The sequence below is a fragment of the Tachysurus vachellii genome, chromosome 17, assembly GCF_030014155.1.
Source record: "Tachysurus vachellii isolate PV-2020 chromosome 17, HZAU_Pvac_v1, whole genome shotgun sequence".
NCBI classification, from domain to species: domain Eukaryota; kingdom Metazoa; phylum Chordata; class Actinopteri; order Siluriformes; family Bagridae; genus Tachysurus; species Tachysurus vachellii.
In genome coordinates, this window is record NC_083476.1 from 16,445,679 (window position 1) to 16,460,608 (window position 14,930).

General features: G+C 38.9%; 1 protein-coding gene across 1 annotated transcript; it reads right to left on the bottom strand.

Annotated features, from left to right (window-relative positions):
* Nucleotides 1–83: 83 nt before the first annotated feature.
* Nucleotides 84–13,102, bottom strand: slc7a3a (solute carrier family 7 member 3a). The gene is made up of 12 exons (XM_060891166.1): nt 13,024–13,102; nt 7,141–7,589; nt 6,882–7,043; nt 6,615–6,786; nt 6,380–6,498; nt 6,042–6,264; nt 5,521–5,660; nt 4,927–5,029; nt 4,604–4,830; nt 3,867–4,033; nt 3,659–3,767; nt 84–2,411 (listed from the first exon to the last, which is right to left on the bottom strand). The coding sequence occupies exons 2-12, from the start codon at nt 7,505–7,507 to the stop codon at nt 2,278–2,280; spliced, it is 1,923 nt and encodes a 640-aa protein (XP_060747149.1). The 5' UTR covers nt 7,508–7,589; nt 13,024–13,102; the 3' UTR covers nt 84–2,277.
* Nucleotides 13,103–14,930: the final 1,828 nt, after the last annotated feature.

The following is a 14,930-nucleotide window of genomic DNA, read 5'->3' on the forward strand; positions in this document are numbered from 1 at the left end:
TATTTTTTTTTTCATCATGCTTCGTGTAATGTATCGTTAGCTTGGATTGTTGAGTCTAAAATAGAGTGAGATTGGCAAGTCACTCAAGAATTACAATTTTATTAAAAAACAAAAAAAACATTTTACATGACATTTATTTACAGTGTACAAAATCCAGTGACAGATTAATACAAAGATAAAATATACACTTAAAGTGAAACTGAAAGGCAAATGGCTTGGTAAACATAGGCGTCTAACCAGCCACAAGGATCTTCAAGGAGGAGTTTTAACTTCAGGCACAGTTCTGCATTGGAGAAAAACAATGTCCAATGTGAAATGCCTTAAAGATGACAATAATGTATCTCACAGCAATGAATATTTACATGGAGAGATCATGTAAATAGATACATTTCATATATTGAACATACACTAATATGGTAATACTGTACAAAAATACATGTCTAAACTTACATGAAAGCAGGAATAATTAGTTCATCAAATATAGACAAAGCAAGAAAGGTAAAATTAGTTAGAATATCATAGCATAATATATACAACAGTGCACTACAACTACACTACATTAGAAGTAATGTGACAAAAAAAATGGTAGAAAAAAATGTATTCGTCCACAGCAACAAAAAAAAAGAAAAAAAGTTTCAATGGAAACTAAAAATATTTTTTATTATATAATATTACTGTTTTTATTATATAACATTAGTATATTTTATTATATAAAATTACTGTTTTTATTATATAATAATCCTATTTATATTATAGAATTTACTGTTTTTTGTTTTTTTTTTTACTCAAAAGTATCCCTAGTGTGAGATACAAATTCCATTCATAACCAATTCATTTAGGATTTTTGTATAATGGACATTGAACAAAGCAGCTTTAGGAAAATATACTGTTTCTGGATGTCATTTCTAAATGTAGAAATGTATTCATTTTGTGAATTAAGCACATCCAGTACATAAGACCTTCACATTCCAGTTTTAATACAGCTGTTATCAAAAATGCCATTGACAATTATTTCCAGTGCAGTTTGGGATCAGTTTTTTCCCCAATCACTTTCCAGATTTCATCAAATCCCATTTCAGAGTCTGTCTAGTCTCTTAGATACTTCATTTTTTGGGTTATAAAAGGGCATTAGAATTGAAGTATTTTTTTTTTTTTTTTTTTTTTTTTTTACAAACTTAAACAACAAAAGAATTGCTCTCCAGTTGCCCAACCCCACACACACACAGATTTCCATCCCACCCAGACATTCTACAGTACTAATCCATTACTGGTAATAGTAGATATATCTATTTCTTAATTTTAAAATAAACAATATCTATTCAAATCTTAAGGTTTTTTCCTTAATACTGAATAAACTGCATAAACACTGACTGGTCTTAGAGACGAATGTCAAAGCGTAAACAAGCAAAGTCAAAATGTAGCGATTTACTGTTCTGTTCACTTGCTGTTGTCTTTTGTACATTAGCCACTAGAGGTCACTGTAACGTCATACGAATGTTAAAGTGTAACGTCACTTTAATGTTAAAGATTAACGTCACATTAATGTTAAAGCGTAAGGTCACATTAATGTTAAAGCGTAACGTCACAATGTTAAAGCGTAACGTCACAATGTTAAAGCGTAACGTCACAATGTTAAAGCGTAACGTCACAATGTTAAAGCGTAACATCACAATGTTAAAGCGTAACGTCACAATGTTAAAGTGTAACGTTACAATTATTTTAAAGCGTAAACAAGCCGCTCACTGGGAAAGAACTGATGTTGCATTTTGTACATTAGCCACTAGAGGTCACTCTAGTAACTAACATCACACCAAGTTACACACAATATGGCCGGACCTCACAATGGTTCTTTGTAGCAGCTCTCTCCCAAAAGGGCTCCGTTTTAACAGACGGTGTAATCACAATAAGATAATACAAACAACTAACAATCGCCACATGTTCACAAATACCCTGTATACACTTGGCCTAATGTCTAACAGACACCAGTTTCTACAGTATGTCTGAGTACACTAGCATCCATCAGCTAGAACACTGCTAGTATTTATCTGTACTGTACTAATACCAGCCGCTTAGGCTATCAATGTCAAGTAAAACTTTCTACATCATACTGATTTCATGTACTGAACACAGTCTAATTATTTTCGGGTGTTTGTTTTTCTAAATAAAATGCTCGACACAATCTATAATCAAGATTTCCAATTGTGTAACACTGAATTTGTAGACTTCACTTTATAAATATAGAACTTCATGGTTAGAGATGAGCTACTTCTCTGGTTATCAAGGAGACATGGCTTCCACCTCACTGTCATCGCCTACTAAATAAATGGGGGTCTTCTTATTCTTTTTTCTCTGGGTGCTGTTCAATGCCTCGCTGCTGTTCCGGATCCCATAAAAGAAGTAGATCATGAATCCTGAAAGGGAAAAAACATGAGGAGATTAAAAATAAATGAACAAGCTAGAGGGCTTTTTAAGCATTCTTGTAAACATTAATGATATATGACTAACAGAAGCGTTCAGCTAATGTTAATGTTGCCATGGCGATAACGCTGATTTTTTTCTGTCCTAATAAAACGTTTCTAAATTTGGTAGACATAAATAATGTCTAGCATCTATTGAACATACAGAACTGGCAAAATTTTAACAACCGCAAAGTTCTTGGACAAAGTTCAATTGACACGCTGTGTCTCCGTTGTATTCGTATGAACATGACAGGTGCTTTGTGTTGCTGTGACGTCGACCGTTTGCACATTTTCTGTTACCCTGGATAAGAAAATTTGCTTAATGACTGGTTACACTTGTTTGAAAAGTCAACATACTAAACATACCACTCATACTGAACCCCACCTACATAGTAAATGTAAAACCTTTCACTGAGCCCAGAATATCTTGATGATTACTCGGGCTGCATAGCCAAGTTTTCGACAAACAATCGATTAAAATAGTAAAAATAAATAAATAAATAAATAAATAAATCAAACTCTAGATGTTAAGCTTTTAGTTAGAAGAGGAAGGCGTGAGTGATGTGCACACTTATCAGGAAAGGGCCAGTGTACGCGTAGGGTTTCTTGTGGGTGTGTGTGTTTATCAAAAAAAAAAAAACATCTAATACACTAAATGCTCTTCTTTCTCAGAAACATATTTCTGTTATAAGCTGAAAGACAGTGTGGCTGTGAGGAACGTGGACAGAGCCAAACAAGCTAAGAAAAACGTTAGAGTGGGATGTGTGTGTAGATTAGACAAATATAGTCAACAATGCCAAGCACTTCTGTGTTTCATAGCGCTGTGTGTGATTAAGGTACGAACATGCAAGAAGCAGCAGCAAAGGAAGCAATGCATCAGTGATTACTGAAGTAGTTTATTATACAAGCGAATGGCTGGAAAAGGAGTACAACTGCTTCCTCTGCACAAAGAGAGACTGAGGCTTGCTGGTGTATGATTTAGGGATTAAGGGAACGCCCAGAGAGAGGGGGTTGTGCGCAAATGGAATGAGAACCGACCAGTGAAATAAGGAATTTGACAAAGTAAAAAGTAGATGGAAGATGGAAGTGCGGGAAAACGTACAACCAGGACACAGTAACGTCCCTTATATATAGTGTGCAGTATATATACACAGGTGATTGTGCCATTCTGAACACACAGGTAAAAAGCATGTGCTCACCAACAGCCATCCAAACTGCAAAGCGGCACCACGTGGCCAGATCCAGTTGCATCATGAGGTAGATATTGACAAAAACACTAAACAGAGGCAGCCAAGGCAGAAGAGGCACCTGCAGGAAAAAAGCAATGAGAATGAATTAAGTTAATGAAAATGACCTTCATACCAAACTATACAGATGTGAAGAATAAGTTTATTATCTCATGAGTACCTTGAAGGTGAGTGCTTCTTTGCTTTCAGGCTGCCTCCAGATGATGATGACACAGAAGAAGCAGAGCAACGTGAGAATAGTGCACACGGCCACTAACACAAGATCGCCTGCCATCAGTTCATCCAGCCACACGGCCAACACCACACACAGCACGGTGATCAGTACGGCTGAGGAGAACAAAGTACACACACTTATCACACTGGATCAAATTACACTTGTGTTCCAACAGTGAATTCCTTTGAACCCAAGCTGCACAAATAATCACAATCAGTATTTCTGTCTGTCTGTCTATCCGTCCATCCCTTTTATCCATGCATCTCCACCTTCCGTGATATCCCTCCATCCATTCGACCTCCCTTACTCATCTTTTCCTGTATAAATCCAATTCCTCTATTCACCCATCTATCCTTTCCTTTCCACCCATTCATCTATCCATCCAATCCCTCCATTCAGTCCATCCACCCATTTAACCCACCCCATCTTTTCATCCTTCTAACCAAACCTACAATACACCCAATCATTTCATTTATCCAAACCTTTCGTCCATCCATCCAAACCCACCCTCCCTCCCTTCATCTATCCATCCACCCATTTATTTACAGCCAAATTGTAGTAACACGACTGACACTCATTAACATAACTAAATAGCAGTCTCGAAACTAAGCTACCGTATACCGCGCTTAACACACTGCTTGAACAATGAAAAGAAAAAAAAACAACAATTGCAGAACTCTTACAGATAATCGCAGTTACAGCATAGACGATTGCTCCAGATATTTTGGTTGGGCTGTCCCTTGAAGAAACAAAGAGCAGCTTGAAGGAGAACTTCTCTCTGGGGAGGTGATCACCTGAGTCAAGACCGTATTCATCACCACTGTCTCCAGACACCGCCACCTTCTCACCTCCCACTAACTCTACCAGTTTTTCACTCTGACTGGAGGAGCCAAGCATTCCTGGCTGGTATCTACACAGAAAACACACACACACAAGCCAGTTATTTCACATATGTAACATTTTGTGTGTAGAAGAATGTTTCGAATGGATCTATGACGCAGCATACCTGAGAATGAGAACACACACAGCCACCAGGGAGTAGGCCAGCAATGTGCCAATAGACATAAGGTCAACCAACGCAGCCAAGTCGAACAGGAAAGCCATGAGTGCTACCAAACATAAAAGAAATACGTCACCTAACTGCAACCATTTCTTTTTACTAGGGGAGAGTGATATAAAAACATCCTGATAATCAAAGCCATTCTATTATATACAATAGATACTGTTTATAAATTGTGTGGAAATCTATCACGTTGCATTTAATAAAAAAGCCTGCAAAGAACTGAGCTATAATGTCTACTAGTTATTTAACACGCGCAAAAAAATAAATAAATAAATAAAGAATTGGGGAAAACTGCAATTAAATTATTTTCAAAAATCAATTTTTAAACACCAAATCAGCTGCTCAAGATTTTTATTGAATGATAAAAATCTATTGTTTTTGATCCACTATAGAAAAATGTATTATATACAACTGATATTAAAAAACCTGTAATTGAACAATTGAACACAATATTAATATTAATATTAAAATGACCAGTCCTAGGTTGTGCAGAATCAAAATATCAAGCATGGAGAATATAAGCAGAGTTTTTCTCACCTGCTACAATGCCAGACACAACCGTGGCCAGAAGCGGGGTTTTGGTGCGCTTGTTCATGCTGGACAGAGAGCGGAAAAGCAGCCCGTCCTCGGCCATGGCGTAGATTACACGTGGCATGGGAAACATGGAGCCCAGCAGACTGCAGGATGGGAAACAGTCACAGGTTAGGACTCTGTTATGTATGTATGTGTCCACCAAATCAAGTATACGATATCAAACATGTCTTAACAGCCAGATTATCCAAAGCATTGTCAAAGTTAACATCATCTTCACTGACAGAGAAAGTGGTAAATGTGGTGGCTTCATTACTTTGTGGTGCGGCGCTTTTCTGAAACTCAAATCAAATTTCTACTTAATTCAAATGTATAAGATGTGGAGCATCGCCTCATGTGCACACATGTGAGTTGTCCATGACCTTGTTTACTTGCCAGGTCTCCCACAATTCCCACAAAACAACAGAGAACCGATACGTTCACTAAACAAATATACATGCCAAAAAAGTCCTCTCTGAAAGCCTTACCTCGTCGAAAGGGCGCAGAGTGAACCCACGGCCACGATGTATCGTGCTGGTGCCCAGCCTACATGGCTGAAGGCCTCAGGCAAAGGACTCTGGGTATTAAGCTTGTAATACGGCATCATTAGTGTGAGTGCGGCTGACACACCGAAGTATGCAAAGAAGCAGATGAGCAATGACACAACGATCCCCACAGGGATGGAGCGCATCGGGTTCTTGGCTTCCTCACCTACAGAAAATGGGTTTAGGTTCAACACATCAGCCGTGGCACGCAATAAACTAAACAATACTCAGACACGACACAGTGGATCAACAGCATTTCCAGGAAGAATATGAGGACTTACTTGTTGTTGCGATGCAGTCAAAACCCACGAAGGCGTAGAAACAGGTGGCCGCACCAGCCAAGATGCCTCTGAAGCCAAATGGTGCAAAGCCACCAGATCCAAAAGATCTCTCCACCTCTCTGAGGATAACAGAACAAGTCTTCACACCATCGGCATGTAATTCACACATCCAACATGCAAAACGAAAGACGCTAAACAACAACCCAAAGGTCATAAATATTAAAACAGTACTCACTTTGCTGCTGTGATGTTGGTATCATTGAAAAAGTCATCCATGGTGAGATTCCAGTTTGCTGTATTGCCTTTTACGAAGCCTGAGATCATAACAAAGCCCAACACCACCAGGTTGATTCCAGTGAAGATTTTGTTGACGAGAGCAGACTCACTCACACCAAAAGCAAGCAAACCTAGAGAGGAAATAAGTGAATAAAACACATTCCCTTGGGTAACATTCTGCAGGCATGAGAAATGAGAAATGCGACCACATTAATAGTTTGCTTACCGGTCAGCAGCAGAATGAGAATGAGGGCAAACAGGTCCGGATATTCAGCAAGCACATTGCCTGGAACCTTCATGGCCATGACTGACCGGAAGAAGCTGGAGATACGCTGTTCTATCAGGTTATCAAAGGTGGAGCTCCAGGCTCGAGCAACACTGGCCGTACCTGAAGATCACAAGAAGCTCATGAGCCCCATTCTCAAATGTCAGTGTCTCAAATGTCTAGCGCAGTGTTCCCTTAAAGTAGCAGTCACACAACTCACCAATGACATAAGACAGGATGAGGTTCCAGCCAGTAATAAAGGCCCAGATTTCTCCCACGGTCACGTAGCTGTACAGGTAAGCCGAGCCCGTCTTGGGTACTCGAGCCCCAAACTCTGCATAGCAAAGTCCTGCCAGCATGGACGACAGCGCTGCTACAAGGAAACAGAGGACAATAGCAGGACCTGCCTTCTCTCTTGCTACCTCTCCAGCCAAAACATAGACACCAGCACCGAGTGTAGAGCCCACGCCCAGAGCCACCAGATCCAGGGTGGAGAGGCAACGGGCGAATCGGGTCTCCTCGCTGGAAAAGTCTAGAGCACGGCGCCGCAACAGCATGCGTCCTACAGAGGCCAGTTTGTCCACCATGGCTGGATGTAGTCGAGATATTCAGAGGTTGTTGATGTGCGTAAACTTACACAGCAGTAGACAGGTTTGTTTATACACACACCTAGGAACGAAGACAGAAACAGTTAGGGTGTGTGTTTGTAGATGTGTGTGTGTGTGTGAGCCCTGCCTACCACTTTCGTAATTATTAATGAATCTTTCAGGTTTTTTTCCCCCCTCACATGAGCGATGGATCCACGTCATTAATTCCAGGCTGTCTGCCATTTTGTATTTTGAATTCCAGCCAGGAGCTGAATGTCACACCAAACAAGAGTCTTTGTGTTTTTTTTTTTGTATTTTTTTGTATTTTTTTTTTTATCAACACCATGAAGACAATACTGACTGGATCACATTCCTGGGCTTGTTAATACATTTCTAGCATATTAACCTAACTCAAACCATATAAATATTCTTATTAGTTTATTCCAATTATTCGTCAAGCGTCATGGTGTTTTTTGTTGTTGTTTTTTTCATAATGACAAACGATACACTTCCATTCACAAAGCTTTAAGACTTGCTCTTGCAGTGTCACCTGAGACACCTGCAAAGAAGACAGCCTCCAAGACACGGTGTAAATTTCCACCATGGATATTTGACCAGCTGGAACCATAACACCCACACGGACGTCATGTCTTGCTATTGCTATCAGTGAAAACGCTCCCTCCATCATGATAACATCAAGCAAGGGAAGTTTAAGTGATTTTTTTTTTGAGAGAGAGAGAGAGAGGTTCAAGGATGGGCAATGTGAACAGGAGCGAGTCAACACAGCTGCCTGATTGCTTATCTTGAAGCTTCACTAATATTGATATGAGACTGAGAGGGCCTTGCTCCTTACCAAGGCCATCAGGTTCCTGGTGCTGATATTTACAATGACAGTACACATTATTCCTGCATCATTATTTCAGCTTGGGCACGGTCAGGGACGAGTTTTAATAGCAACACTCCTTATTCGTGCGTCATTCGTTTCGCATTCAACCGGGACTCCAGCTTGTGGATTTCGGGACATGAAATCCTGAAAATCAGATACCAAGAACTATTTTTGAGACCGAAAAAGGGCGGGACTTCACAGATACTATGTAGATATTGTGCAAAACACATCTGCCATTTCCAAAAAACTGGATTTCCTACTGAAAATACGGAGGTCATTTAGACAAAAACCTTACATGACCTCTTCCGTGGTACGGATGTGAAAACCTAAACAGTTTGTCTCGTACAGTACCGTGTATGTACTCTGTGTTTATACATCAAAGACAGGTGGGACAAAGAAGGAATTTGGCAAAAAAAAGCAACAAAAACTTCCCTGTAATTCGACATACAATAGAAAGGCTGAAATAGACCCTTTTATCTGCATGATAGACTGTTTATCTTGGCAAAGAACCTGGAGAAACTTAAAGGTTTGAGCAAAATTGGCACAAGCATCAGCTCAGAGCTTAAAACCACCACTAAGGCTTTGCACAACATCGTACAATGACCGCCTTCATTCGCTGCTCGCTGGCTCTGCTTGCTTGCGTCTCCCGTTAGTGAGAACGGTGCCATAAGAAATGCACAAGATTTAAGAAAAAGCTCCACTAGTTTAGTCAAAGCGACCTGTACTTTGTTTTTTAGGGATTTTTTGAGTAACGGCTGAGAGTTACCGAGTGCAAAGTGAAACTCCAGCCTGAAGAAATTCTTTTCAGTAGGAGTCTCCGGACGCTAATCGTCCAGCGTGTGTGAGGCTCTCGCAAGGGTACGACTGTGTTGCTTTGGGAATACAGTGGGCGGCTAGATGTGGCCCAATGTCTCACTAGGGCACAATGGTGCTAATCTCTTTCTTGTGTTTTCCATGAGGCTGTCCAGCTGATATGCATGTGGCCATGAGAAAGTGTATCATAGTGTCAATAATGATCTTGATGAATACACGAAAATGCTCTAATTAAACAACAATACCCTCCGATGGCTCGTTACCTCGACACTAAAGCCTCTTTTGTATTCACCTGAATTAAACCGTCCATTAGCTACAAGCCCCCAGTCTACGATAGTGAATATTTTAAACTACAACTCAGGAATGAGGAGGAAAATGTGTATGAATGGCCAAAAAAAAAAAAAAAAAAAAAAAAAAAAAAAAAAAAAAAAAGACCAGGACAGATCAGGATGCATGTCTTGAGTAAACGCGGATAGCAGGAGAAAAGAGGAGGCGAGTTTGTGGAGTGACTCACTGATGAGCTTTGCTTGAAACAAATCCTGCAATGCACCTTAAGCTGATTGTATAAAGGACGACCTACCGTACTATTTAAACAGGCATCTTGGGGGTCAAAGGTTTTTGTTTTGGTTCCTTCTATCACGTTAGATTACACTACCACAACCTGAAAATAAACCTTCTTACATCTGAATGAAAAGAAAACAGAAACTTCCCCTTTCAGCGTTATTGTTATTGCGGGAAAATAGATTTCGCATAAAAAGGAGGACGTAGTTAAATAAAACACGTTCATTGTTTTCACAGGTTCAAACAGACACTGTATGGCTGTACATAAAAGACCCATTCAGGCTTCATACAGTCAGTCTGCATGCCAGGATTAGCTAAATCCTCACAGGCGCAGGCTTTCTTAAAGTCCACTTCTTTCTAAATTAAGGTCAGTAATGTCTCGACGCAGCAGACCGTAGCACCGATGCTCAGTGAACTTATGGACAAACTTAAATACGAGGCTGTGAGATTCTTTAGCGTGCCGTGACAAAACACATAAGATTTTGTTTGCATTTTATTTTGTTACACTGAAAACATAAGCTGATCAGGTCCGGAGAAATAAGCCAGGTTTAGAGAGCCACAGGTGCCATTTGCAATCGGTGCCAAATTACATGCAAACAGCATGAGAGCCTGAGCAGGATTCTACAAACTCTCAGCTGTTTACAGTTAGGAAAGTGACCCTGATTCGGTTAAGATGCGTAGAGGCACGTATCCCTGAGAACGAATCCAGAAACATGTCCAAAGGCTGGGAAGGCTTTATAATCTTCTCTCCTTTATGCTTCCTTCCAAACTCTAAATCTTATTATCCAGTAATGACATGGTAAGGTACAGAAAATTATTACAAGTGACAAACCGAGAGTGGAACCATCGTGTAGTACTTGAATGGAGCCAAGTGAGCCAAAATGTCAACCTAATAAGTTTTTTTAATAGTGTTAAGTGTCCCAAGGTCACAGATGGTGATGTTGCGGTCTCGATATATCAAAATTGTAGATATAATACTGTGTAACTCGAGCCCGAGTCTTAACGTCATTGTAGCCTTCAGTTAATTCATTTCAGACTAAAGATATTTAAAAGATTAAATAATTAAATAATCTAAAAGATTTCAGGTGACTCGTGTGTCAGATTAAGATTAAAACAGTGCGTAAGATTATCAGTCAAACGTCACCGTTCATAGGTTCTTGCGTCCATAAGGATCTACTTATTTTACTTTCTCACTCAAGAGTAGTCTTTAATTAAGACCAAATGAAGTTAAGAAACTCAACTTAATTTGTACATTTATTTTTACATCAGCATCTTACACCTTAAAGCCAAACATATGAAAAGAAACAGGTGAAAACATGAGAAAAAGCTTGTTTGTCCTTTTTTGGAAGGAGTCTCCAGTTTGCCGACATGGGAAAGGACTTTGCAGTTTCTCTGTAAAATGATAAGCTGAATTATTTATTTATTTATTTTTCTGAGCGCAAGAGAGAGAGACAGAAAAAGAGTGACATAAATAGCAATAAATAAATATATATATATATATATATGATGTGTTTTTCTTTAGGTAATAAACTGTAATCATTGTCAAATAAATTACTGTGGTATAAAAGGAATAAAACATTTTGTGGCAGGCTGCTATTGTACTATCTGTCTCTTTAAAGACTGGACTACTCATGTATAATATAATCACGGTTACAAACTAAATTAGCTGTACGATCTGCATCATGGAACAACTGGGTTTGGCACTGAGTTATGGATAAAGCTGCAGTAACGGAGGCATAGCGAGTGAGTTATTACACATATAAATAAAAGAAAACGTATAATCTTTGCAGATTACAGGGCGGCCAACATGATATATGAGTGAGTAAATACTGACACGTTAGCCATGTGTGACACGGTGCAAATATATCACAACCATATAAAGCATGAGCTGCCAACGAGGCAGAATGAGCTGGCATCACTGTGCCCTTAAGCTGATGCAACTCTCTCTCTCTCTCTCTCTCCCTCTGTCTCTCTCTCTCACACACACTCACTCTCACAGACTCTCTGTCTCTCTCTCACTCCTTCTGTCTCTCTCTCACACACTCACTCTCTTTCACACTCACTCTCACTCCCTCTCTCACTCTCACACACACTCACTCCCTCTCTCACTCTCACACACACTCACTCACTCTCTCTCTCTCTCTCACACACTCTCTCTCTCTCTCTCTCTCTCACACACACTCTCTCTCTCACACACTCTCACACTCTCTCTCTCACACACTCTCACACTCTCTCTCTCTCACTCTCTCTCTCACACACTCTCTCTCTCAAACACACACTCTCAAACACTCTCTCTCTCTCTCTCTCTCTCTCTCTCACACACACACCCTCTCTCTCACACACACCCTCTCTCTCTCTCACACACACCCTCTCTCTCTCAAACACACACTCTCTCTCAAACACACACTCTCTCTCACACACACACTCTCTCTCACACACACCCTCTCTCTCACACACACTCTCAAACACTCTCTCTCTCTCTCTCTCTCTCTCACACACACACACCTATATATTACTCTCATATTCCCAAACTATGTGTATCTACATTGTATCATTATTGAGAATCAAAAGAAAAGCAGATGCAGAAAAGAACAAGTATAGTGATGGATTAAGGTTAATATGATCTTACTGAATCTAGAGAACATCAAACCCACACAAAGGCACCGACTTAAAGCAATGAAGAAATTTGAATTTGGTTGAAGAAATAACGTTTTTACGACATGACGGAAAGTGACACGAATAATGCAAGATCAACTAAGATAATGTATATAGGATTAATCTGTTATGTAAGATAGCTAAACATATACGGTGTATTGTTTTAACGCGTTATACATAATAATAATAATAATAATAATAATAATAATAATAATAACAACAATACATGGATGGATTCATTCATTCATTCATTCATTCATTTAAACACAATCGCAATCCGTGACTTATAATTAAATATGACCACAACACACGATAAATTTAACTCTACTATAAAATGAACACATTCACAACACTCCTCGTTTGTGTTGTGATCATTTGAAGTGATAAGCCAGCTAAAGCTAATGCTAAAGCTAACCGTATAAAATAACCCCATTGGCGCGAGCGATTGCATCAGAAAGACTTCATGCGAGGCTCAGGGTTTAGTACTAAACACCTCACTGAACACCGCACTAAACACCTCACTAAACACGCCATCTCTTACCCCCTAGACATAATGTGAAAGATACGAAGCAAAGCGTTTTTATATGAAACGTTACATTACCTTTAGTGGACCTTCAGCGGTGCACGGTGTTACAGACTTGTGCACTACAGACTGGAGAGCTTTTAGTGCTCGAGCGGTGATGTCATGTAAACAAACCCGCCCTCCCTCGACCCCACCCCCCTGTGCCGGGAAAAAAACGTGCTAACCACTAAGCCACCGTGTGCCCCCCCCCCCTTCATTCATAGTTCTAGTAAAATAAACGTCACAAAATCTAACGGGATTGAGTGTAGCAGTATAGTGTTATATATCAGTACATCTCTCTCTCTCTCTCTCTCTCTCTCTCTCATTGAGTGTAGCAGTATAGAGTTTTATCTCTCTCTCTCTCTCTCTCTCTCTCTCTCTCATTGAGTGTAGCAGTATAGAGTTTTATCTCTCTCTTTCTCTCTCTCTCTCTCTCTCTCTCTCTCTCTCTCTCTCTCTCTCTCTCTCTCTCTCTCTCTCTCTCTCTCTCTCTCTCTCATTGAGTGTAGCAGTATAGTGTTATATATCAGTACATCTCTCCCTGGTTTATTGCCAGGACTGTAGGGTCTACATGTACAAGAGTTGTCTTTGTGTGTTGGTGCATATTAATAGTTGAGAAGAAGCATAAATATAAGAAAGAAAGGTTATAAAAAATAATGTGTTTAAGCATAAAGTTTTACAAAAAATAACAAGGAATTGTATGTAGACAAAAACAGAAACATGAACTGTCATTGTGCAGTGCAAATATACAATTAAAAATATTACTTATATTACAATTGAAAGAAAACCTTAACTGTACATTTTTGCAGGATATACAATAGTGGACCAGTGTCAGGAAGGAAGATGCATTATAACAGACAGATCTGTGAACATTATTGTAATGTATCTGAACAGTGGTGGGGTAGTTTATTGTCCGTTATTCGCCACCTTGGACATTGATAAACTACCCCAACACTGTTCAGATACATTACATTAATGTTCACAAATCTGTCTGTTCATAAACATGCAGTAACCCAAGCTCAGGATGCTGTGCAAATGAGATGTTTTATTCCTTAATATTATTTTTGATATTCTTAAGAACAAATACTGTATTTGTATTTTAACATTTTATACCATAGAAATATCTAAATTAGATTTTGTTTGTTTGTGTTTATTTTTTTTAAGGCTATATAAGGACATATTTTTTAAGGATATATAAGTTAATGAAAACTGAAAGGCCAATTCAGCAAATACTGTAAAACGTAATTATAAAGCACATTTAGTTTTTTAAAATATTGTTTTATATTGAACTTTTCTTTCTTATCTTATTTTATCTGATCTTATATTTTGCACAAACCACTGCAGAACCACTGCTAAGCTGATATTATTTACAAGGTGAACCATTATTAGATTAGTTTCCCATTTCATATTACTACATCATATAGTATAACAATATGTACATACAATATTATAATGAAAAGGTTCAGGAAATAAGTGCAGCCAAAAACACTAGTATTTTTTCGGTAATGACTGTAGTGTAAGCAAAGTGTACACTGTGGCAACATTGCCAAATACAGATATGTTGCAATTTTTCACCCTTTTTTCTTTTGTTTGTACTTTAACTGACCTATTGCTAAAACAGTGGTGTACAAATTGTAACCGGCTAAAGCAAGTGTACCAAACTGCCATTTTATTTTCTCTGTATAATGTACACAAACCAACACATGTACCGTTTTCACATGGTTCACATGCCTATACATGATTCATAATGTATTGTGTATATTTCTGTTGTGCGTTATTTATGCATGACAATAATGTCAAATAATTTCTATTGTGATATCTTTGAATGCATGTTTGTTCCAGCTGTTTGCTCTGTGTGTGAAAATACACACATTTTCCTGTTTGCTTTGTGGTATTTTTGGTACTACAAAAGCATACTTTGTCTGAGTTTCTATGGATAAACGCAT